At 40.4% G+C, this 19,074-nt stretch overlaps 1 protein-coding gene across 2 annotated transcripts in view; it reads left to right on the top strand.

The window, feature by feature from the left end:
- The window catches only part of ATP2C1 (ATPase secretory pathway Ca2+ transporting 1), a 120,719-nt gene that overhangs the window by 88,492 nt on the left and 13,153 nt on the right, over positions 1 to 19,074 (top strand). For both annotated transcript variants that reach the window (XM_019508838.1, XM_019508839.1), the window contains exons 8-17: positions 2,772 to 2,927; positions 3,426 to 3,494; positions 5,776 to 5,851; positions 6,843 to 6,909; positions 8,623 to 8,747; positions 12,175 to 12,272; positions 14,154 to 14,249; positions 14,341 to 14,430; positions 17,209 to 17,313; positions 18,314 to 18,470. In XM_019508838.1, coding sequence (XP_019364383.1) covers positions 2,772 to 2,927; positions 3,426 to 3,494; positions 5,776 to 5,851; positions 6,843 to 6,909; positions 8,623 to 8,747; positions 12,175 to 12,272; positions 14,154 to 14,249; positions 14,341 to 14,430; positions 17,209 to 17,313; positions 18,314 to 18,470 — 1,039 coding nt within the window. The remainder of the gene's footprint in view (positions 1 to 2,771; positions 2,928 to 3,425; positions 3,495 to 5,775; positions 5,852 to 6,842; positions 6,910 to 8,622; positions 8,748 to 12,174; positions 12,273 to 14,153; positions 14,250 to 14,340; positions 14,431 to 17,208; positions 17,314 to 18,313; positions 18,471 to 19,074) is intronic.

Here is a 19,074-nt window from a genome sequence, read left to right on the forward strand (position 1 = left end):
CCCTGGGAGTGATTCCCGCAGCCTGTTCCACCCTACCCAGGGTCAGTCAGGAGCCCTGTGCTCCCAGGTAGCAGCTCTGGCCACCCTTCCCCAGCCCCTGTGTGGCCACCACTGCCCTCCCAGCCCCCCACTCCATGTGGCTGCCATCACTGTCCCCCCGACATCCTGCCAGAAATCTGTGCCTCAGGTAACTGGCACAGCAGCACTTTTAGCTTACCAGCACCACCCATTTTTCAGTTCAAGTACCTGTTAACTGGCACGAGTGGGGAATGGGCCATTCATCCCATAACATGGATTTGAACTGAAAACTGGGTGTAAAACTGAATGACTTCAAAAAACTCCCTAGGATATTTATTAGTGAAAACTGAGAATGCAGAATGCTATGTAAGATTAAGCTTAATCCATGGTCCAGTTTGCTTATTACTTGGCTATTAGCAAATTCTCTTTTACGGAAGAGAAAATTCTGTCTCTCTGTGTTCTAATCCAGTAAGGGGCTTATGGTTTTAACTTTCAACCAGTGGCAGACTTTTCGCTTTTCTCTTGGAGAAACTTACATCGGTGGTCAGCACTGTAATGGGCTACTTTATTGTAAAACTCTGAGAAGACTTGTCATTCTGCTGATGGTAGTGTTCATCTGTATAGCAGTATAGCTACTTGTATAAATTTAAAAGTATGTATAAATGCACATCTGTTTGATAGTATCTTAAAGAATTCTTTTCCAAGGTTGGAACACTTGAGATTTCTGTATTGTTTTTAAGTTATCAGAATTAAGGATAAGTTTTAGGAACTTTATAGTTCTAGTAATAAGGAGTGGAGGGGTGGGGAAAGAGGATTGGAAATGTTGTTACAAAAGATTTCATGGTTTTGCGTATCTAGAGCTTGTAAATTTCTTTATTCTGCTGGGTGACACTGCTAGAAAACTACACAAATGGGAATTAAATGTTGTTTGTCTAGCAACACGGAGTGTATGTACAAGAAACTTCTTTACAGAACTGACTCCCTCAGCATGTGTGTATAAACTCATTTTTCAAGACACAATGTTGGAAACTTTGTCCACCATTTCTAATATACAAATAAAATGAGTAGCCTGTGGGTGTAAAAAATCAAAATATTATGCTGTCAGCTAAGATGATGTTCACCACAACTGGTTTCAGAGTTTCATTTTAAAGGCTGAGCAGCAGGGCTGTTTCAATGCCTCAGTCTATAGTTAAAAAATATACAATTGGTATAAAAATACGGAGCTTTCTTTAGATGTTAAATTCTAAATGGATTTTATTGATTATGATTGAAAGATTGATTGCAGTGTTTGACAAGTGTCCATTTTCCTTTATTGATACAGCACCAACTTTTAAAAATGTGTATTGCCTTGGTAACTATTTGAGAAAATAGCAGGAAATAAAGGGAATTGACTGATCAGAAAGCACTTTAGTAAAGGTACTATCCTCTTTTTAATATTGACTAAATTATTTTTGGTCTAGTGAGCTATATTCATTTTGTTGTCTGGCACTGATAAAGAAATCAGTACACCAAAATTGAAATACCTCACCATTTTAAGACTGAAATACCTGAACTGCAGTGATCTACCATAATGCTGCTTCTCTAGAGTGCCGTGTAATTGATCCACGTTTAATCTCCGTTTAGCTTTTGCTCCTAAAGCCATATGAAATAAAGAAAGAATCTCTGAAAGCCACATTGTTTCGGAGAGACGTGGAGATGGAACTTCTTGTATTTCAGGAACTTTTCAAGGTGACTAGATTGCAGTTCATGGATTTCTTATTTTAATAAATAACCCTTTACAGAATCATTATATACAGAAGACTATAGAGAGTGGAATTTTGGTTTGGACTTCTGGTTCATTTACAGAATAATATTCTACGTAGTACCCATTAAAATTAATGAAAAGATTTTAATGGAAGTTGAATTGGGTAGTCCCTTCAAATAATATTTCTATAATACTTCTTAATTTTGCCTACACAGTATCTTTTTTAAACTGTATCTTATTTCTCTTGCTAGTTCTTCACCTTTTTCCCCAGACATGTTTCTGGGTAGCTCTGCTGCTTAAAAGAATAAAAAGTAGACAGAACTATATAGATGAAAGTTTCTCTTGCCCAACAAGTCCACTTTATGACTTGGCAGTGACCTAGTATTCTCCTGGTCAGGACATTAAGTATGAAACAGCATTTTAGGGGCGTAGAACTATTGCCGGTTTCGTTGTTCAGCCAGCTCTGAAGAACTGAGCCACAGGGCGGAGTTGAAGGGATTGTAGTGTGTAAATGTATTTGTAATCTTAACTTTTCCTTTTCCTTGGCTTGTTTGAATTGATCACAGTTTCAGCCTTCCTTTAGGTGGACTGTCATAGAGAAACTATCAACAATACAAAAATAAAAGTAAATTTTGAGGGACCCAGTTGGAATCTTAAATATAGTCACTATTGTGCCATCATAGTTTTCCAAGATTATTACAATATATGCATTTCTACTGTCTTTCTTCCTTTCTCGCTGTCTTTTCTTTGGCTTGGTACCTAAGATCTCAAGGAATTCCGCACTTATTTTCTGCATTGCTGCAGTGTGCTTGTATTCAGCTGCTTGTACATGAAATTTGTTTTCACTTCATAGATTCTGGATGCATGTTTGGGTGACATGTAATATCCTTATTCGGTCAATTAACTTTTAAAAAGAGGGAAGAGGAATATTATAGCACAGATTTCCAAAAACTAAAAAGAGTACCAGAAGACAAAGCCTTTTACTAATGCGTGTATATTGTTTCCAAAGGCTGTGGATCTTTCTGTTGATGAATCTAGTCTGACAGGGGAGACTGCGCCATGCTCTAAATGTACATCACCTCAGCCAGCTGCGACCAATGGAGACCTTACCTCAAGGAGCAATATTGCTTTTATGGGAACATTGGTTAGATGTGGAAAAGCAAAGGTAAAATCATATTGATAGAGAAAATTAGACTGAATGCCATAGTTTATTTGTAAAGGAGCAGAAACTAGATTTGCTTTAAGATCATAAATGTATTTGTACATCCATTTAAGCTATACATCTGTACATCAGCACTTCAAGGGAATGACCTTTTGTTGTCCTAGAAGTATTTTGTTCTCTGATGTACTGAAGCAGAACTTTAGTGGTAGTTTTTCAGTTGCTGGGTCCAAAGGAAAAATAATGTGGTTTACTGATGCAATAGGTGTTAGAATAACTTATACTCTTAGAAGTATTATTTGAAGTCTGTAAATATGTCTGGAGAATGTGCAAGAGCCTTGGAGAGTGCTTCTAATATATAATTCAGGATATGTGAAATGCTTTAAGAAAAAACCTAACTCTTCACTGTTTGATTCATAGATTGTTGACAACTATTCAAGAAACATAATTAATACTAAAGTAATAACTCAAATGGGAATGATTCTTTTTTAATTATTTTTATAGGGAATAGTTATCGGAACAGGAGAAAACTCTGAGTTTGGGGAGGTTTTCAAAATGATGCAAGCAGAAGAAGTAAGTATTAATACTTAAAGCCTAGTTTTCTCTTTATTTTGTAAATGTAAGTATTTTTCCATCAAGAGAGATCCCTATGAAGCTTCCATAATTTTAGTGGACAAACTAATGGTTGTATTTAATGGTGTGAGTATTTCACTAAACTCCTTAAAAACATTTTGAGAATCTTTTGGGTGCCTGCAGTGGGCTTGGGGCTTTCCACTCTGCTACTTTCCCCCTAGGGGCCTCCATGGGGACCCAGTGAAGAAAGGTAGAGTGGGGTAGTGAGACCTGTTGCCACTGCCACCGGAACCCACGCACCAGCCACGCTGCCAGCAGTGCAAGGACTTATGGACTGGAGGGGGAAGGGGGGGTCATGCTGACCTCGCCTCCTCCCATCTCCAGCCACTTGCAGCTCTACCCTGCCACCGTGGCCCAGCTGCTGCTGTTCCCCTCAGGCTGCCTGTGCTGCCCTCAACCCCACTTCCCCTCCAGGGTAGAGCTGCAGCCAGCACCCCTCACTCTTCTCTCCCTCCCCCCCCGGTCTGTTATTCCTTGCACTGCTGGCAGCACAGCTGGCATGGGGGTCCCAGTGGTGGCAGCAACAAGTTTTGCCACCCTGCTCTGCCCCCCTGTGCCAGGTCCTGCCTACTGGGTTGTCTGCTATGGGTGCAAAAATCTGGGGGGCACATGCCCCACCCTACTGTCACTTATGCCCCTCCCACTCCCCACATGTCACCCGTGTCCCCTCCCAAATAGACTTGTCTGTGGGGAGTTGCTCTCCACTATATTGCATGTGCACACGCACATGGTGCTTGCAGCCTCTGATCATCCTCCTCCCATTCCCCAGAACCCCTTGCAGGCTTTAGTGTTGTCAGCCTGCAAGGGGAAACTTGTGATTTCCCACATTTTACTCTTTAAAGGAGAAAATCCATGTTTTTCTGTGGCAAATAGAAAACCCAGATCACTGGTCATCACTAATGCCTTCATTGCCAAAGTTGAGCACTGAAACAGTTTAAATGTTGAGGCAGAAGCTCAAGAACGAGCTCAGTGTTCCTTGTCATTCCAAGAGTGAGCATAGCATTACTTCTGAATAGCAGTCTTGCCTACCAGTGCTGGCATTAGTTCAGGAACAGCCTGTGAGTCGCTTATGAATGTAGGCTCCCATCTACACTCTGAGACATTGAGGCTTGTTTTCATAGATACTAAAAGGTTTATCTTCATTAGTGAGGAAAATAAGAGTGATCTCTAGTGGTATACGTGGCCAGATAATTGACACTGGAATTCCCAAGGGTTGCTGGATTCAGGGTAGAATAACATCATTGCAGAAGGTGTTTCATTTCTTAATCTGTCTGTCCTCTGACTAATTAGGGAGGCAGTCAGTTTTGATGACTGACTTCCATTTTATGAGAAGTTGGGGTTCTTTATAAAGTTATTCTTTGTTCATTTTCTATGAGCAATTAGTAATTAAGGCTTACGTGGGAGGCTCACTGGTCCCCATCTTTTTTGCTTTCAGAGATAGTAATATGTTTTCTCACCCTTTCAGAGTCTTATTGCTGTATCTTCAGCCAGTTGTAGGTGTTTTGACGTTTAGTTGCTCCCCCAAAGTAATGTGTTAATTAGGGCAGTGTCTTGTATTACTGTCCAGACAAGCCTCTGTGAGCCTAATACAAGAATTCACTTTCCTGACTGTTTTCTTGTGGTTTGTAAATTGCTTTCAACAGAAGTTAATTGTGTAAGTAGTGTGTGAGGTTGTTTGCTTGTTTTAGTGTGCTTTTGTGGGCTTTTTTTGGTTGGGTGTTGAGTTCTTTTCTAAGAAATAGCCACTTCTAATCTCTAGCAAATTCCTGTTGGGGAGTACAAGATGGCTTCTTAGGAGTTTGATGTGCATTTAAGGTTTGAAAATGGCATTTATCCATCTGTTATCCAAAGCCACATTTTTTTTCTCTTTTCAAGAACCTCAGAGTTTCTGATAGACTTTGCCTACTTACGAATGCTTAGGATAAGTAGCTTATTTGGTGTAGATGGAGTGCTGTGAAGTTCCTCAGTCCAGTGAAGGACTCCTAGAAAGTCTGAAGCTGTCTCCAAAAATGGAGGAATGTAACCAGATAGTGCAGTGTGCATTATTCCTTCTGCAAATGAAATATATCTGATAATGCTGCTGTTTGGATATATAAGCGTTGACAGTTTCTCTTGTATTTTCATGTTTTAGAAACGTAATGATACAATATGTCCTGCAGTAACAATTGCATTTTTATGCAAGTTACTCACTTTTTACCCTGTGCTCTGATCTTTTACTAAGGCTCCAAAGACACCTTTGCAGAAGAGCATGGACCTTTTAGGAAAACAGCTTTCTTTATACTCCTTTGGTATAATAGGTAAGAAAACATATTTGCATTTGAACTTTTTAGTCACATTCAGAGTTCACTCCTGATGACACTTTATGTAAATCAAAATTAAGAATAATATTGGCATTAGAAGAATGGTGATTTAGAAGAAGAAACTGTTGGTCACTGCTTAATGGGCTTAGATCAATATTAGTTGAAGGTCACTAAGGCACTGGGGTTTTTTTTTTCATATTTGCTACAGGTCTCTTCCAACATCCTTTTTATTCTCACTTTCCTCATTTTTTTTTAAATCTTCCTTTTCTTAAAGTATGATGTGAGGTGTCTCAGTGCCAGTGCTGCTTTGTGGTTTATGTGGAACTGATCTTATTCCACCCTTGAAGCATAATGCCATGCTAATGGACCTACGGTATTATAGGAAAGTGGGGCTAAAAGGGACCTTCACAAGGTTATCTAGTCCAGCCCCCTGCTTAAGGCAAGATCATCCCCTACTAAACCTTCGCAGCCAAGTGTCTGCCCAACCTTCTCTTAAACCTCCAAGGATGGTGATTCCATAATTTCTCTGGATAACCTGTTCCAATGCTTGACCACCCTCATAGTCAGAAAGTTCCTCCTCAACTCCAGCCTCAACTTTCTATTGCAGGGGTGGGCAAAATGCGGCCCCGGGGGCTGGATGTGGCCTGTCAGGCCATTGTATCTAGCCTGCGGGGCCCCTAAAAAAATTTAGAAAATTAATATTCATCTTCCCTGGCCTGCCTGTCATGTGGCCCTCAATGGCTTGCCAAAACTCAGTAAGCGGCCCTTTGCCCGAAATAATTGCCTGCCCCTCTTCTATGCTGTAAGTTACTTGAGTCTATGCCTCATTGGTCAAGGAATCAAGGCTCTGGTGTTCCAGAAGCACAGTTTAGTGCATTGTAATACAGAGCAGTATTTGCAGGCTTGGATTTGCTTAATGTTTGATCATTTTGTAGCCCTTGATTTTTATTTATATGAAAAGACACCATTGTTTCTGTTTTGTTTATAGGCATTATTATGCTGGTTGGCTGGCTGCAAGGAAAGCATATCCTTGATATGTTTACTATTGGTGTGAGGTGAGATTTATCTTACTATTTTTTAAACTTAAACTTGAAAATTAGTTGTGTTTACAGTGTGTATGTATATTGCACAGGCTATGTTTTGAAGTCAGTTTTGGTACAATTCTTTAAGTAAAGAACTTGAATTTAATTGGAGAGACATTCTACTCTGACCCAAGAATGATTATTTACTTGCTTCTGTTTATGATGACAAAATGGTATGTCCTTTCTGTTCATCTTAACATTCATCTAGGTCTTGATCTCTGCAAACTAAACATGGCTAATACTTGTACTGTATTTACTCACATACCACATGCATTTCCCCTCCCCCACCCCTCATCAGCCCTCCAAAATTTAGCAGAGAAACTGCTTTTTATTTGCTGGGGAAGCAAGGTTAAATAGAATAGGCAGACATTGACTTCTGGCAACCACTTCCCCCAGGGGCTGTAAATAGCAGAGGCAGATTCCAGGGTTACCTCTCTCTCAGCCACTGAACTGGCTGTGTGTGTGAGCTGCTGCATGCAGTCTGTAGTAGGCCTATTGTGTGGAAACAACACTTGATTATTTACAGTAACTTACAAAGAAGTATTTATAGTAAATGGGTAATAGTCTTGCTACTGCCTTTCCAAGGGTTTGGAGCCTAGCCTTGTTGCCCTGCTACACCAGGAAGTTCCTTTTGCCTCACTCAGACTGTCCCCTGGATTTCTAGATGCTCAAAATTTCCAGAAGGACCTACTCTGTTATCCTGTCACCTAAGACTTTGGAAAAATCTTTTATTTTCCTATGTTCTACTCTGAAAAACAAGGAATTATTTATTTTGGGCTTATGTGGTATGGGAGAAAATATGGTAATAACCAGAAGTTTGTGTTCCCTCTAATATAACCATTTAAGCAAAAGAAGAATCCACTTCTTGGAGTGGGTGGCCACAGACACAGATTTGAGTAAATAGATGGGCCTTGAATTTTGTCAAAGTTCACTGTTCCTTCTGCAGAGTAGTGGAGGGGAATGAATTCCATAGGAGAGGGTTCTCCAGAGATCTCATTTAAGAAATGTCTCAACCTATCACTTGGTTGGACTGTGCATGTAAAGGACAAAAGGTGACCTTTTAAACAACATAGATCGTGACTAAGTGAAGATTTATGCATCACTTGAATATGTAGCCATGAATGTATGGTCATATCTGCTCTCATGTCTGATTTATACTTTGTTATACCATACTATCAGTTATTCCATTTCATGTAGGATAGTCATGTAGGGTAGTGTCATACCTTTAATCTCAAGATGACAGCAATGGCTGTGATATGGTCTGCATCATCATGTATGTATACATTTACATAGAAATTTGATGTACTGGAAGCCTTATTACTTGGTAATCCAGTTTGCTTTGCATAATTATGATTCAATTAGGTAAGGCTCAAAGCACTAAAATGAACAGGATCAGATTTGAAGCTGATCTTCCCCTTACACTTGCTGCCATTTTGATTTAAACATTGAGGTGCATCTGAATTCAGATGTCTAAATCTCTGGTTCTTAAACCAGGGTGTGTTAGCTACCCTCTTCAGAATACTCTCTCTCAAATTAAATATTTACCTAGAACAAAGTAGCAGCCACTTACTCTTTGATATTAATTTACTAATGGAACATTTTTCATTTATAACAATTTTGTAATGATGTATTTATAACCAGTATATGGAATTCTAATAAAAAAATATTTACACTGTTTTATTACAGCTTGGCTGTAGCAGCAATCCCGGAAGGACTACCAATTGTGGTAACTGTCACGTTGGCCCTTGGTGTGATGCGAATGGTCAAGAAAAGGGCTATTGTAAAAAAGCTACCAATTGTTGAAACTTTAGGTATGACTAGAACCAATCGTAGAGATGTTAAAATTATTGTTAAAATCATAACATTCATATCAAGTCTGTTGAAGATCTGCTTCATGTTAGCCAAGGTTTTTTCAGGACATTGGTAATAGTTTTAAACAAGTTTCTCTTAAATTGAATCATTTTTACAAGAAATTAATGGGCCAATAGTAAGTCCATGCTAGCAGTAATATAATTTCATCGATTAAGAGGTACATAGGAGAATTTTATTATTCATTGATTATAACCTTTTTAGTTTTGCATACCCTTGCAGTTTTGTTGAATTAAAAAACGAATGCTTTTAAACCATAGCAGTCTTGCATGTGTTTAGGAATAGCATTGAGATGACTGCAAAGAGCTTTTAAGTTTATTGGTATAAGAAAAATGCAGTTATACTGTACAGATTATGTGGTCTATATCATTAAAAACAAAAACCGTATTTACCCAAATACAAGATGAGTTCCCTCTCCCCTCCCCCCAACTGCATTGGGGAGGAGGTCCCTTGTCATATATTTGCATGAAAGGGAACCTCATTAAATATATGACATATCATTAAACTGCTGCCAATAACAGCATGTGCTTAGTAATAGAAACCACTTACGAAGTTGATTAAATGCAGCCAACGCTGAGCATGACTATGGTCCATATTGGGCAAACAGACAAATGGAACCCATACCACAAGGAAAGGTTAGTGAATCCCATATGAATAAGATATATGAAAGTGTCCAATCCCCCTCAGTGCCAATTATTTCAAGTTGTAGTGAGCCACTACACTTGAATACATTTCAACTTCCTAATAACTCCCACAGCTGAGCTGTGCCTTTCTCTCCCATTTCCAATGAAATGTCTGGCAGACATCACCAAATGGGGGTCTTAAAGAGTTCACCCAGAATTCCTCTGTCACCCCTCTTTCTCAGTTGGTTGCATATGATGAGGTGGAGCCAGACCAGGTTGCCTTGAGCCTCATCTGCATATACATTTTTGGAGGATCCCAGGACTTGTGATAAGAATGCTTGGTTCTAGTTTGGTGGGGGGAGGGAAGAGCACACTAATTAGTACATGGATCCTTTGTGGGAAGTATCTGGAATACATGCACATACTGAGTGGTGCTGAGCTGCGGGGTGGGTCACCATGGCTTGAAGCACTGTTGACTCTGCTGGGACCCACCCTAGTGAACTATGTGGTAATTCTGAGCCTTTTGGCTTTGGACTAACGTGCATAGTTTGTACCACGTATAAATGGGCAGAAAAGTGCTGCTTAAAAGTGTTTTTATGGGGTAGCTGTGTTAAAACTTGCAGCAGTTTCAAAAAGGTAAAATGAAAATTTCTGTATACATATTTGCTGATACAGTTTCTGCAGGTATGTTTATTTCAAGGTCGCACTTTTCAGATTTACCCCACACTTCCATGTCCTCAGGGAGAGCAGGGCCTGACCTTAAGCAGGGTGGAGGAGGGTGAAGGGCTGCAGGTAAGGTGGATAAAAATCAACAATTTAAAAAAAAAATCAGATTTTTTAATTTAAATCAGATTTTTAAAATTTAATCATTTAAAATATTTTTAAAAGATGTTATTAAAAAAACCAACTTATGTCGTAACTACCATATATTTTATTAAAAAAAATAAGATATGGCAGTGCCCGATCCCCCCACTGAGGGGGACTGGGCACTACCATATATCTTATCCTATATATAAAGATAGCTTTAATTTAAGGTATGTTAAAGCTCAAAGATATCATTATGGGATAGGGATTATAACTTCTAATTATATACTATTTGAGACCATATAGTCATGTAACCTTTTTCAAAGTTTTATAAATAGGTCACAACAGACCATGGACTATATTAGGGGCCCAATCTTATGGGGTTGCCAGAGGCTTCTCTATAGGCTGGGAAAGATTTTAAGAAAACCACTCTACCCAGTGGGATTCAGTAGTCAGTCTAGAACAGGGGTGGGCAAAATACGCCCATGGACTGGATCTGGCCTGCAGGAGGTCCCTCAGTCCCACCTGGCCCAGGCACTATCTGGCAGTGGTGTGTCCTACCACCCTCTGGGCACGCAGTGGAGTTGGGGTGGCTCTGCGGCTGGACTGCCTTTCTAGGCAGCCCAGGCAGCAACTCCTTCCAGCTGCTGCTGCCATTGTCCCCAGCCCTGTGGTACTGGCAGGGATCTGTGTGCACAGCACCAATCCACCCCACCCACACCTGCTTCAGACTTGCCCACTGAGGCTCAGCAACATCAGCAGCGGTGGCACCAGACAGAAGCTGTTGCTCAGCACCGGAGAAAAGCAGTCCCTTTGCATCGCTGCTGCTGGGCTCTTCCTGCTGCAACTGCCTGGAGCCTGTGCTGGGTTGCTGCCTTCAGGCTGCCCAGCAAGAAAGTGGTGGCAGCAAAGAGCAGCTGCAGGTGAGTCTGGAGCAGGTGTGGTGTTGGGGTGAGTCGATGCTGTGCTAAAAATATACATTTTCCATATATAATATCTAAGTATTGGGAAGTCATCTTGTATTCTGGGTTATTTTATCTGAGTAAATACGGTATATACTTGTCTCCTTGGGGATATATAAAACATTAGAGAGTTGCGCATGTGTTTAAATGTTAATAATTATGCATGTATTTGAAGATGAGCTACTTTGAATTCTACTGCCTCCAGTGCTTGGGAAGTACAGAACATTAATACTGCAAGGCTGTATTTATCTTTTTGTCAAGATGTTATAATGTAAGCGAAGTGTGTATGATTGATCAAACTTTTTTTTTAAATCTACATCTTAAGCATTCCTATTTGCAGCAAATTAATTTAAAATTCAAGGAAGATACTAATGCAACTTTGATATGATGCTTTAAAAGTTTAAGTCAGGGAGATTATTAAGATTAATGACATTAAACAAAAGTAATAACTGATCATTACTGATATTTTAGAGAAAATGTGTAGCTTTTGGTGCCATAGAAGCTCTCAGCCTTCCTTTTCACACAAGCTCAGTTAAGACTTCATTAAAATAGTTTACAGTCAGTAACAGTACATGGGGAAAGCATAGAAACACTTTTGAAGATTTGTTTTTGGCTGCCTCCTGACTTTGTACATAGCTTTGAATGATCTGGTGTGAATTCTTTGATTCAGTTTAAGTGATAATTGCCATTGTTAAAAAAAAAAGAATAGATCTTTTACAGTCCAGTTGTAACCACCAGTGTTGCAGTGTTTTGTTTTGTTTCTTTGTTTTGTTTTTTGGCATACTTGTACTCTTGAGGAGAGTAAGAAATTTTAAAAGCTCATGTGGAAAGTGATCAGCTATATGTAGATAGGTGTTAGGTTCATCTGATCTCAAAGTTTTAGAGCATTTGGAAACTAGATTAAGTTTTTTTTCTTGGTGTGAAGCATATTGTGGCTAGCAAGACTGTCTTACAAACGTTAACTTAATTGGTTCTTTCAGGCTGTTGCAATGTGATTTGTTCAGATAAAACTGGAACTTTAACAAAGAATGAAATGACTGTTACTCATATTTTTACATCAGATGGACAGCACGCTGAGGTATAGTAGGAATATATTTAACTTTTTATTTTAATTCCGTGGCTTCAGTGCATGTAACAGGTACCAGGCTGAAATATTCTGACTTGCCAAATACAAGGCTGACTGAGAGATTTGCCCCTGGCTATCATGTTGTGTTCTCATATGCATTCATTATTTTGACCTTTTTCTGGACTGTGTTGTTTAAATAAAGACTAGTTGAAAGGCTTAGCAGTTGTCTTTCCTATTGAAAACAAGATTATTTTCTACAGCATGTGAACATGCATTAAATTATTTATAGTAGCCTTTGGAAGAGGAATATTGGGTTACGTGGCCTACTTGTAATATTTAGTCTGCTAGATAGATTCATAACCCTCTGCCCCATGACTGTTTCACTGCTGATTGTTTAATTGGATAGAATGGAGGCAGGAAGTGAAAACATGGTTGGTAGGGACTGGGAGTTCCTAAAAGGAAGGAAATATACACACAGAAAGGAAGGAGGAATAAATCAGGGGATGGGAAAGAAACAAAAAAGCAGAAATAGATGTGTCTTTAGGGGGACATGTTTTCTCACTGACTGATGCCAGTGTGACAAATTAAAGAGAATATATACCAATTCCAAAATTCCTTGACTTATTTCCCATCTGTTTTTATTCCTTTTGAAGTCGGTGAGGCTTGTGCTATTGACTTCAGTAGAAATGGGACCCTTTCTTTTTCTTTCAAAAGTCCATTTTTTCCAACTGCTATCCTGTATTTGCATGAGGGAAGAACAGCTGGTTTCTCCCAATGGACTTTTGAAATGCATTTTAGCAAAAGAATATTGTGCTTCTGAGAAGAGCCTTATGAATTGTGAGGGCAAGAAGAAAGTAAACAGATAGGTAATGGATGAAATGGACGAAACAACCTTTCTTTTAACCTTTTAAAAATGTTATTTACTTCCCAGTAGTTTGCCAGCTTGCATTTTTGTGGCTTATTTTAATTTTTAATCTAAAATACCAGTTTAATAAATTTAAAATTGGAAGAAGCCCTTTCAGCTATAAGTACAATGAAGTTACTGTGAATGCACATAAGCCTCAAACAGGGAATGAGTGAAAAGTTTCCTAAACTTACTTTTTAAGCTCTCTCTTTTAATTTAAGCTTCACGTACCTGTTATAGGAGTTCACACCATTTAGTTCAGTACCCTGTTTCCAATGGTGACTGGCTTCAGGTATTTTAGTAGAAAGTGTATGGGATGCTCGCTGACATATGTTTGAGTTTTTCTTCCTAAATCTGGGCATTTTAGTATTTGGTTTATGATGCAAATTTAAGGGATTAAACTAAACTACTGATTGGGCTCTAGATTTTATTTTAGAATAAATAATTACAAACTAATTGTTTTAGTGTCTCTATCCCAGGCCTCAGCCCGTGAACTGATCTTCAGTCAGCCTAGATCCACCTAGCTACACTTCTAGATTTCCTTTCTCATTAAACTTGCAAAATGGTTCCCTAACCTCCAGGGAACATGCATTGTAGGTCCAGGTAAACCAAGAAAAAAGGGGATTGAAGAGCGAGAGAGAGCTGGAAGCAGGTCCTGATGGAACAAGGCAATTATATATGTTTCTGCCTACCAATGCTGAGAATGCAGCATTTGAAGGCTAGTTAGATCATTCTGAATTTGCACTGTGTTCAGTATAAATATTAAACTGTCTACAAACTGCTGAATTTAACACTTTTTTTAATTTAAATCCATTGCATTAGACCCTGAGTAGGAAACTGTAGGTGTGCACTTCTAGATTGGTATAATTGGCTCACTTTTAAGTAACTCATTCCATTTTCTGTACAGGAAATTCTGAAAAACAGATTATTGGATATATGAAATGTTTTAATGCTCTGATTGATATCTTGTTTGACTCTGTACTTTACAGGTAACTGGAGTAGGCTACAACAGGTTTGGAGAAGTGATGCTCGATGGTGATGTTATTCATGGATATAACAACCCAACTGTTAGCAAAATTGTTGAGGTACAATTTTAGCATAGTAAGCAGTCTATCTCCAGTATCTTTAATATAGGCTATATATGTTCTATTGACCTTAGTGTTTTTTGTGTTTTAGGCTGGTTGTGTGTGCAATGATGCTATAATCAGAAACAACACCTTGATGGGAAAGCCAACAGAAGGCGCTCTAATTGCACTTGCTATGAAGGTGTGTGCTTGATAGTACTTCCCTCTTGTTTTTAGACATAAAGCTTGTCACTGTGATTAATAAAATTACTAATGTTACAGTAATGGTGTCATTGTTAAGTCTTTTATTGAAAACTACTCTTTTCTTACAACAGAAATAATTTTAGGATGCTCCAGAGTTCTTGATTTTTATAAAAAGTCACTGAATAAGTGGAACATGAAGTAAAATCACGTTTGTTGTATTACATTTTTATACTAAACCCAAATATATATTGTGGCTGGTACTTAATCTTACCATGACTGAGTATGCTCATGCCTCTATTGTAATGTGTGTTAATTTTCAATTCCCCCCTAACCTTTCTGAGATGCAGAATCTGCATATGACTTCTTGCTTAGACCCAGAGACCTTTTATTATTTTACCAGAATCTGTGTGGTGGTACCTGGGATGCCTTGGAACGTGGTCAGTTTCCATGACTGGTATGAAACTGACAAGTAGCTTGGGGGAAAATGCTGTTTAAAAGCTGTGGAGTATTGCGCAGTGCACCCCCCCTCCCACTCCAGAACATCCTGGGAACCTAGAAGTAGGTGTACCCCTTCTACCCACCTGGATACTCCTTCCCCCTCCCCTACCCCCCTTGCCCCCCCTGCTCAAATCACCCTGGGATGGTGAGGACTGGGTCACATACAAGCAATAGACATTGAGCCAGTAGAGTTCTGGCTGCATACCAGAGTAGCCAGCTGCCAGGCAGGTGGGTGGGGGTGAGCAGTAGTGCAGTGTGGGATGCTTACAGGGCTTACCAAACACTAGTCACAGAAAGCTTGGTCTCCATACGTAAACACTGAACTGAGTCGAGGAGGACTGGTTCAAAACTTAATTTATCCTGAAATGGTACTTTTGAACCATTTCAGGAAGTTTAAACCATTCTAAATTGGCTTCTATGTCTAGAAACTAGTAGTTTAAACCACATATCAAATGGTGTAAGTGTTATATCTGTCTGCACGCATAGACTTCATTCCGCCTGAGACCAGAATCCTGAGGGCTAGGCCATGCCCCCTTCCCCTTTCTTTATCTTTGGAAGATAAATATGTTGTTAGGTAAGAACAAGGTAGATATGATTTGAAATTATATAAGCATAAATATACTGTTAATGATTGACAATGAAATGTGCAAAAAGCTTTTGCTTCATTCACTTTAGTGTCTCACAAGTTTGTATGTTGAAGCTGGAACATTGTGATTTGACAACATTTTGAAGAGAAAGGGGAATAAAAGCAAAATGAGCATGTGGGCAAGCAGCATGTTTACATAGGTGTTATTAGCATTGCATCTGTGTTTAAAAAATGTATTGGACAGATGGCATTATTTCTTAAGGTCTCATCATGTCTCCCAATCAGTTGGAGACTAACCCCTGAAAGAATCATAGTAAGTCTTCATTGCTGTAAGCTGCGCCAAATTAATGTCTGTTCATGCCCACCTCAGGGTTGCTGCTTGCTAATGGTGAACAGTCTATTATCTGTTTCCCTGCAATGTAGTAGCAAGCAGAGCCAACCTGTGGGTGGGGAAGGGGAAGCAGGCCTGGGGCAAATCAGCCTGCATGGGGGGCCCCCTTAACACTGTGTGGGGCCATGGTACCCCTGCAAAGGGGGGGCTGGGAGGGGTCCTCTATGCTGCTTGTGAGCTGCCAGCTCCAGGCAGGCCCTGCAAAAGAGGCTGCGGCCCCTCTGCCCAGCTCCTCAGCTTCCCCTCTCCCCCCACAGTGTGGGGCCCAGGGCAGTTACCCTGATTCACCGTATCCTAGGGGTGGCTCTGGTAGCAGGGTAACAGCCACCTACTGTGTTTACTTCTCTTGGGGTGCATCTACACGTGCAGTTTGTGCCAGAGTTTATCTTGTCATCTTAATGGCATGTGGTAGATAATCAAACTACTGTGAGCCAGGGTGCATGTGCAGATGCTAGCCTGTGCAAACCGCTGACTGCAGCAGTTTGAGCTGGGACAGAGCAGTCTTGGGCTGGCAGAGGGGCTGGTGAGAGGGGTGGTCAATCCCAGGCTCTGGGAGGCAGAGAGGCTGGCTGGGGCACATGAGTGCACCAGCATGTGGAGCCCCGTGACTGGGCAGCAGGGAGGGGTCTAGTCCCTTGCTGCCTGGGATGACTAGATGCAATATATACTGTACACCTGGGTCAGAGTTTATCTGTGTGTTTAGGTGCAGTTATTTTCACTGCCATAAAGATAGTACTGTCCCTGTTAGTACTATCTTACGATGGTGAATATCATTTTGCTGCGATCTAATAGAATTGCATATGGAGATCGTGATGTTTTACATAACAGGAAATTAGTTTAGTGCACAGATAAGTGCATGTGTAAATGCACTCTTAGTGTAGTTGTTTGTCTCTGCCCATTGTTAGCCTGGTGTTACTTAACATCAGTATACAAAAACATTGTGGATTACCCTGTAGTATGTACAGAGCCATCCCTAGGAGTGTGTGGGGCCCGGGGCATATCAGCTTGTGTGGGGCCAGAGGGCAGGGGTGTGGCGAGCAGCCAGACCATGGAGCCGGTGACTGCGATGGAGCCTGTATGGCACTGTCCATGGGGCCACCCAAAACACAGGCCCTGGGGCAGCTGCCCCACTTGCCCACCCCTAGGGATGGCTCCGAGTATGTGATAGTCTGTCCATGCCCTGAATTTTTAAATAATTAAAGCTTAGCTGCTTTTGGGAACCTTTTCTTGGAGGGCAATAAATGGTCCGGCTGTATGAACAAAAATGGTGCTAAGATTACTCTTTGTTGTGTTTTACACAGATGGGTCTAGATGGACTCCAGCAGGATTACATAAGAAAAGCAGAGTATCCCTTCAGCTCAGAGCAGAAATGGATGGCTGTTAAGTGTGTGCACAGAACACAACAGGTAGACCTTCCCAATGGCTCTCTTCAATTGTGTCAGCTGTTATGCAATGTTGTGCAGTGCAGCTTGGGCTCAGATCAGGTGCATAGTTTCCTTGTTTTACTTTAAGGGCTGTTTTCTGAAGGTAGTAACAAAGTGCGCAGACCTGTGCATTTGGAAGGGGAACAGTGGCTGTGGACAGAAGTTGCATTTACAGAGCTATGAAGTCAAAGGAATAGGCCTGCACAACCCGTGTAGCACTACAAAAATAGTACCTGCTCTGTAGTGGTACATTTTGTGGAGCCCTGTGTAACATCTATTTAGTTACATGTAGTGCTACAGCAGGTCTCTTGTTCTCCTGGCATCCCACAGTGCTCCATGGTGGGGATTAAGGGAGAACCACTTGCTCCTTGGTAACCTGCTTGGGAGCAGAGCTTCAGCCCAACCAGGAAAGCAGATTGTGGCTCTGTTTGACACACAAAGCTGTCACAGAGCCCAGTGGCAGAAATGGCAACTGCTGCTGGGGCAATGGGGACCACTAGTCCTGTGGCAGGGGAGACAGCAAGCTGTCAACACACTGCCACCCTGATCACTGGGGAGGGCAGCAAGCTGTCAGACTGAGGACAGTAGTCTACTCATGGACAGCTCACCTCAGCAGGCTTACAGTCTGCCCAGTATTCCCCTGTCTCCCAGCAGAGAGCATATCTTTGCAACACTTCAGCCAGGGGCTGTGAACATATGAATGCCCCACATAACTGTTTTTGTAGTTGGGGTGCATGCAGTCTTACGGATGAACATCTGTCCATGGCCAAGGTTTTGTTTTCAGGCTCTCAAATATAGAACCGTAAGTTTTTGTTTTGTGTAAAGCAAACTGTGAAATTCTTATAAACATTCTGATATCCCAAGCCTTGCATGTAAACTTGTCGGTGTTAGATCCCCCCCCCAAAAAAAATCTCATTACATTCTGACAATATTCTGCTGCTAGAGGACTGTAGATATTTATGTGCCAATATTTTTTTCTTAGGACAAACCAGAGGTTTGTTTTATGAAGGGTGCTTATGAACAAGTGATTAGGTACTGTACAACATATAACTGCAAAGGACAGACCCTGCCTCTCACCCAACAACAGAGAGAGCAGTATCAGCAAGAGAAGACATCTATGGGCTCTGCAGGACTTAGGGGTAAGATTACTTCAGAGTAGTTAGTCTTTGCACCATAAGAATAGTTCTTTTGAATGTATTGTTTGACTTGCTTGTTCAAACTAATAGAGGACTCGAAACCAACCTTTTTCTCAGTTTTCATTGTGTTTACCAATTTATCTTCAAGTTAAGAGTGGAAATTAAATTGGCTTAAGGTTTAAATAGCATGATTGACTTGAGAATGTCAACACTGTATTGCAATTCTTATCCTGTCTGATCACCCAAGAGAGATGTCACCATTTCTACCTATTACATTTTACTACATGAATTGCTTTATTATGGGTATTCTAGAAGTAGTCATGACCACCCCATTTTTTTTCTGTTTTGCCCTCATCTCAGTTTTAAGGTTTAGAGAGGACTAGTTATGACAACCTTCTGAGAGAGGCAGCACCGTTAAATGTTTAGAAGGTATTGGTAGTTATGCAGATGAGTGCCTCATAGGGAATGGACCTTTCATTTTTAAAGCTCTTCATTTTTTTTGTTTATTTCTAAGTTGAGAATATAAAAATCTTTAAATATAATTGTTTTGATCTTAAAAATGATTGGTACAGGATGGGCAGGGGTATGTGCTGTACAGAATACTTGT

The sequence above is a fragment of the Gavialis gangeticus genome, unplaced genomic scaffold (genome assembly GCF_001723915.1).
Source record: "Gavialis gangeticus isolate Ggan-Ray unplaced genomic scaffold, GavGan_comp1, whole genome shotgun sequence".
NCBI classification, from domain to species: Eukaryota; Metazoa; Chordata; order Crocodylia; family Gavialidae; genus Gavialis; species Gavialis gangeticus.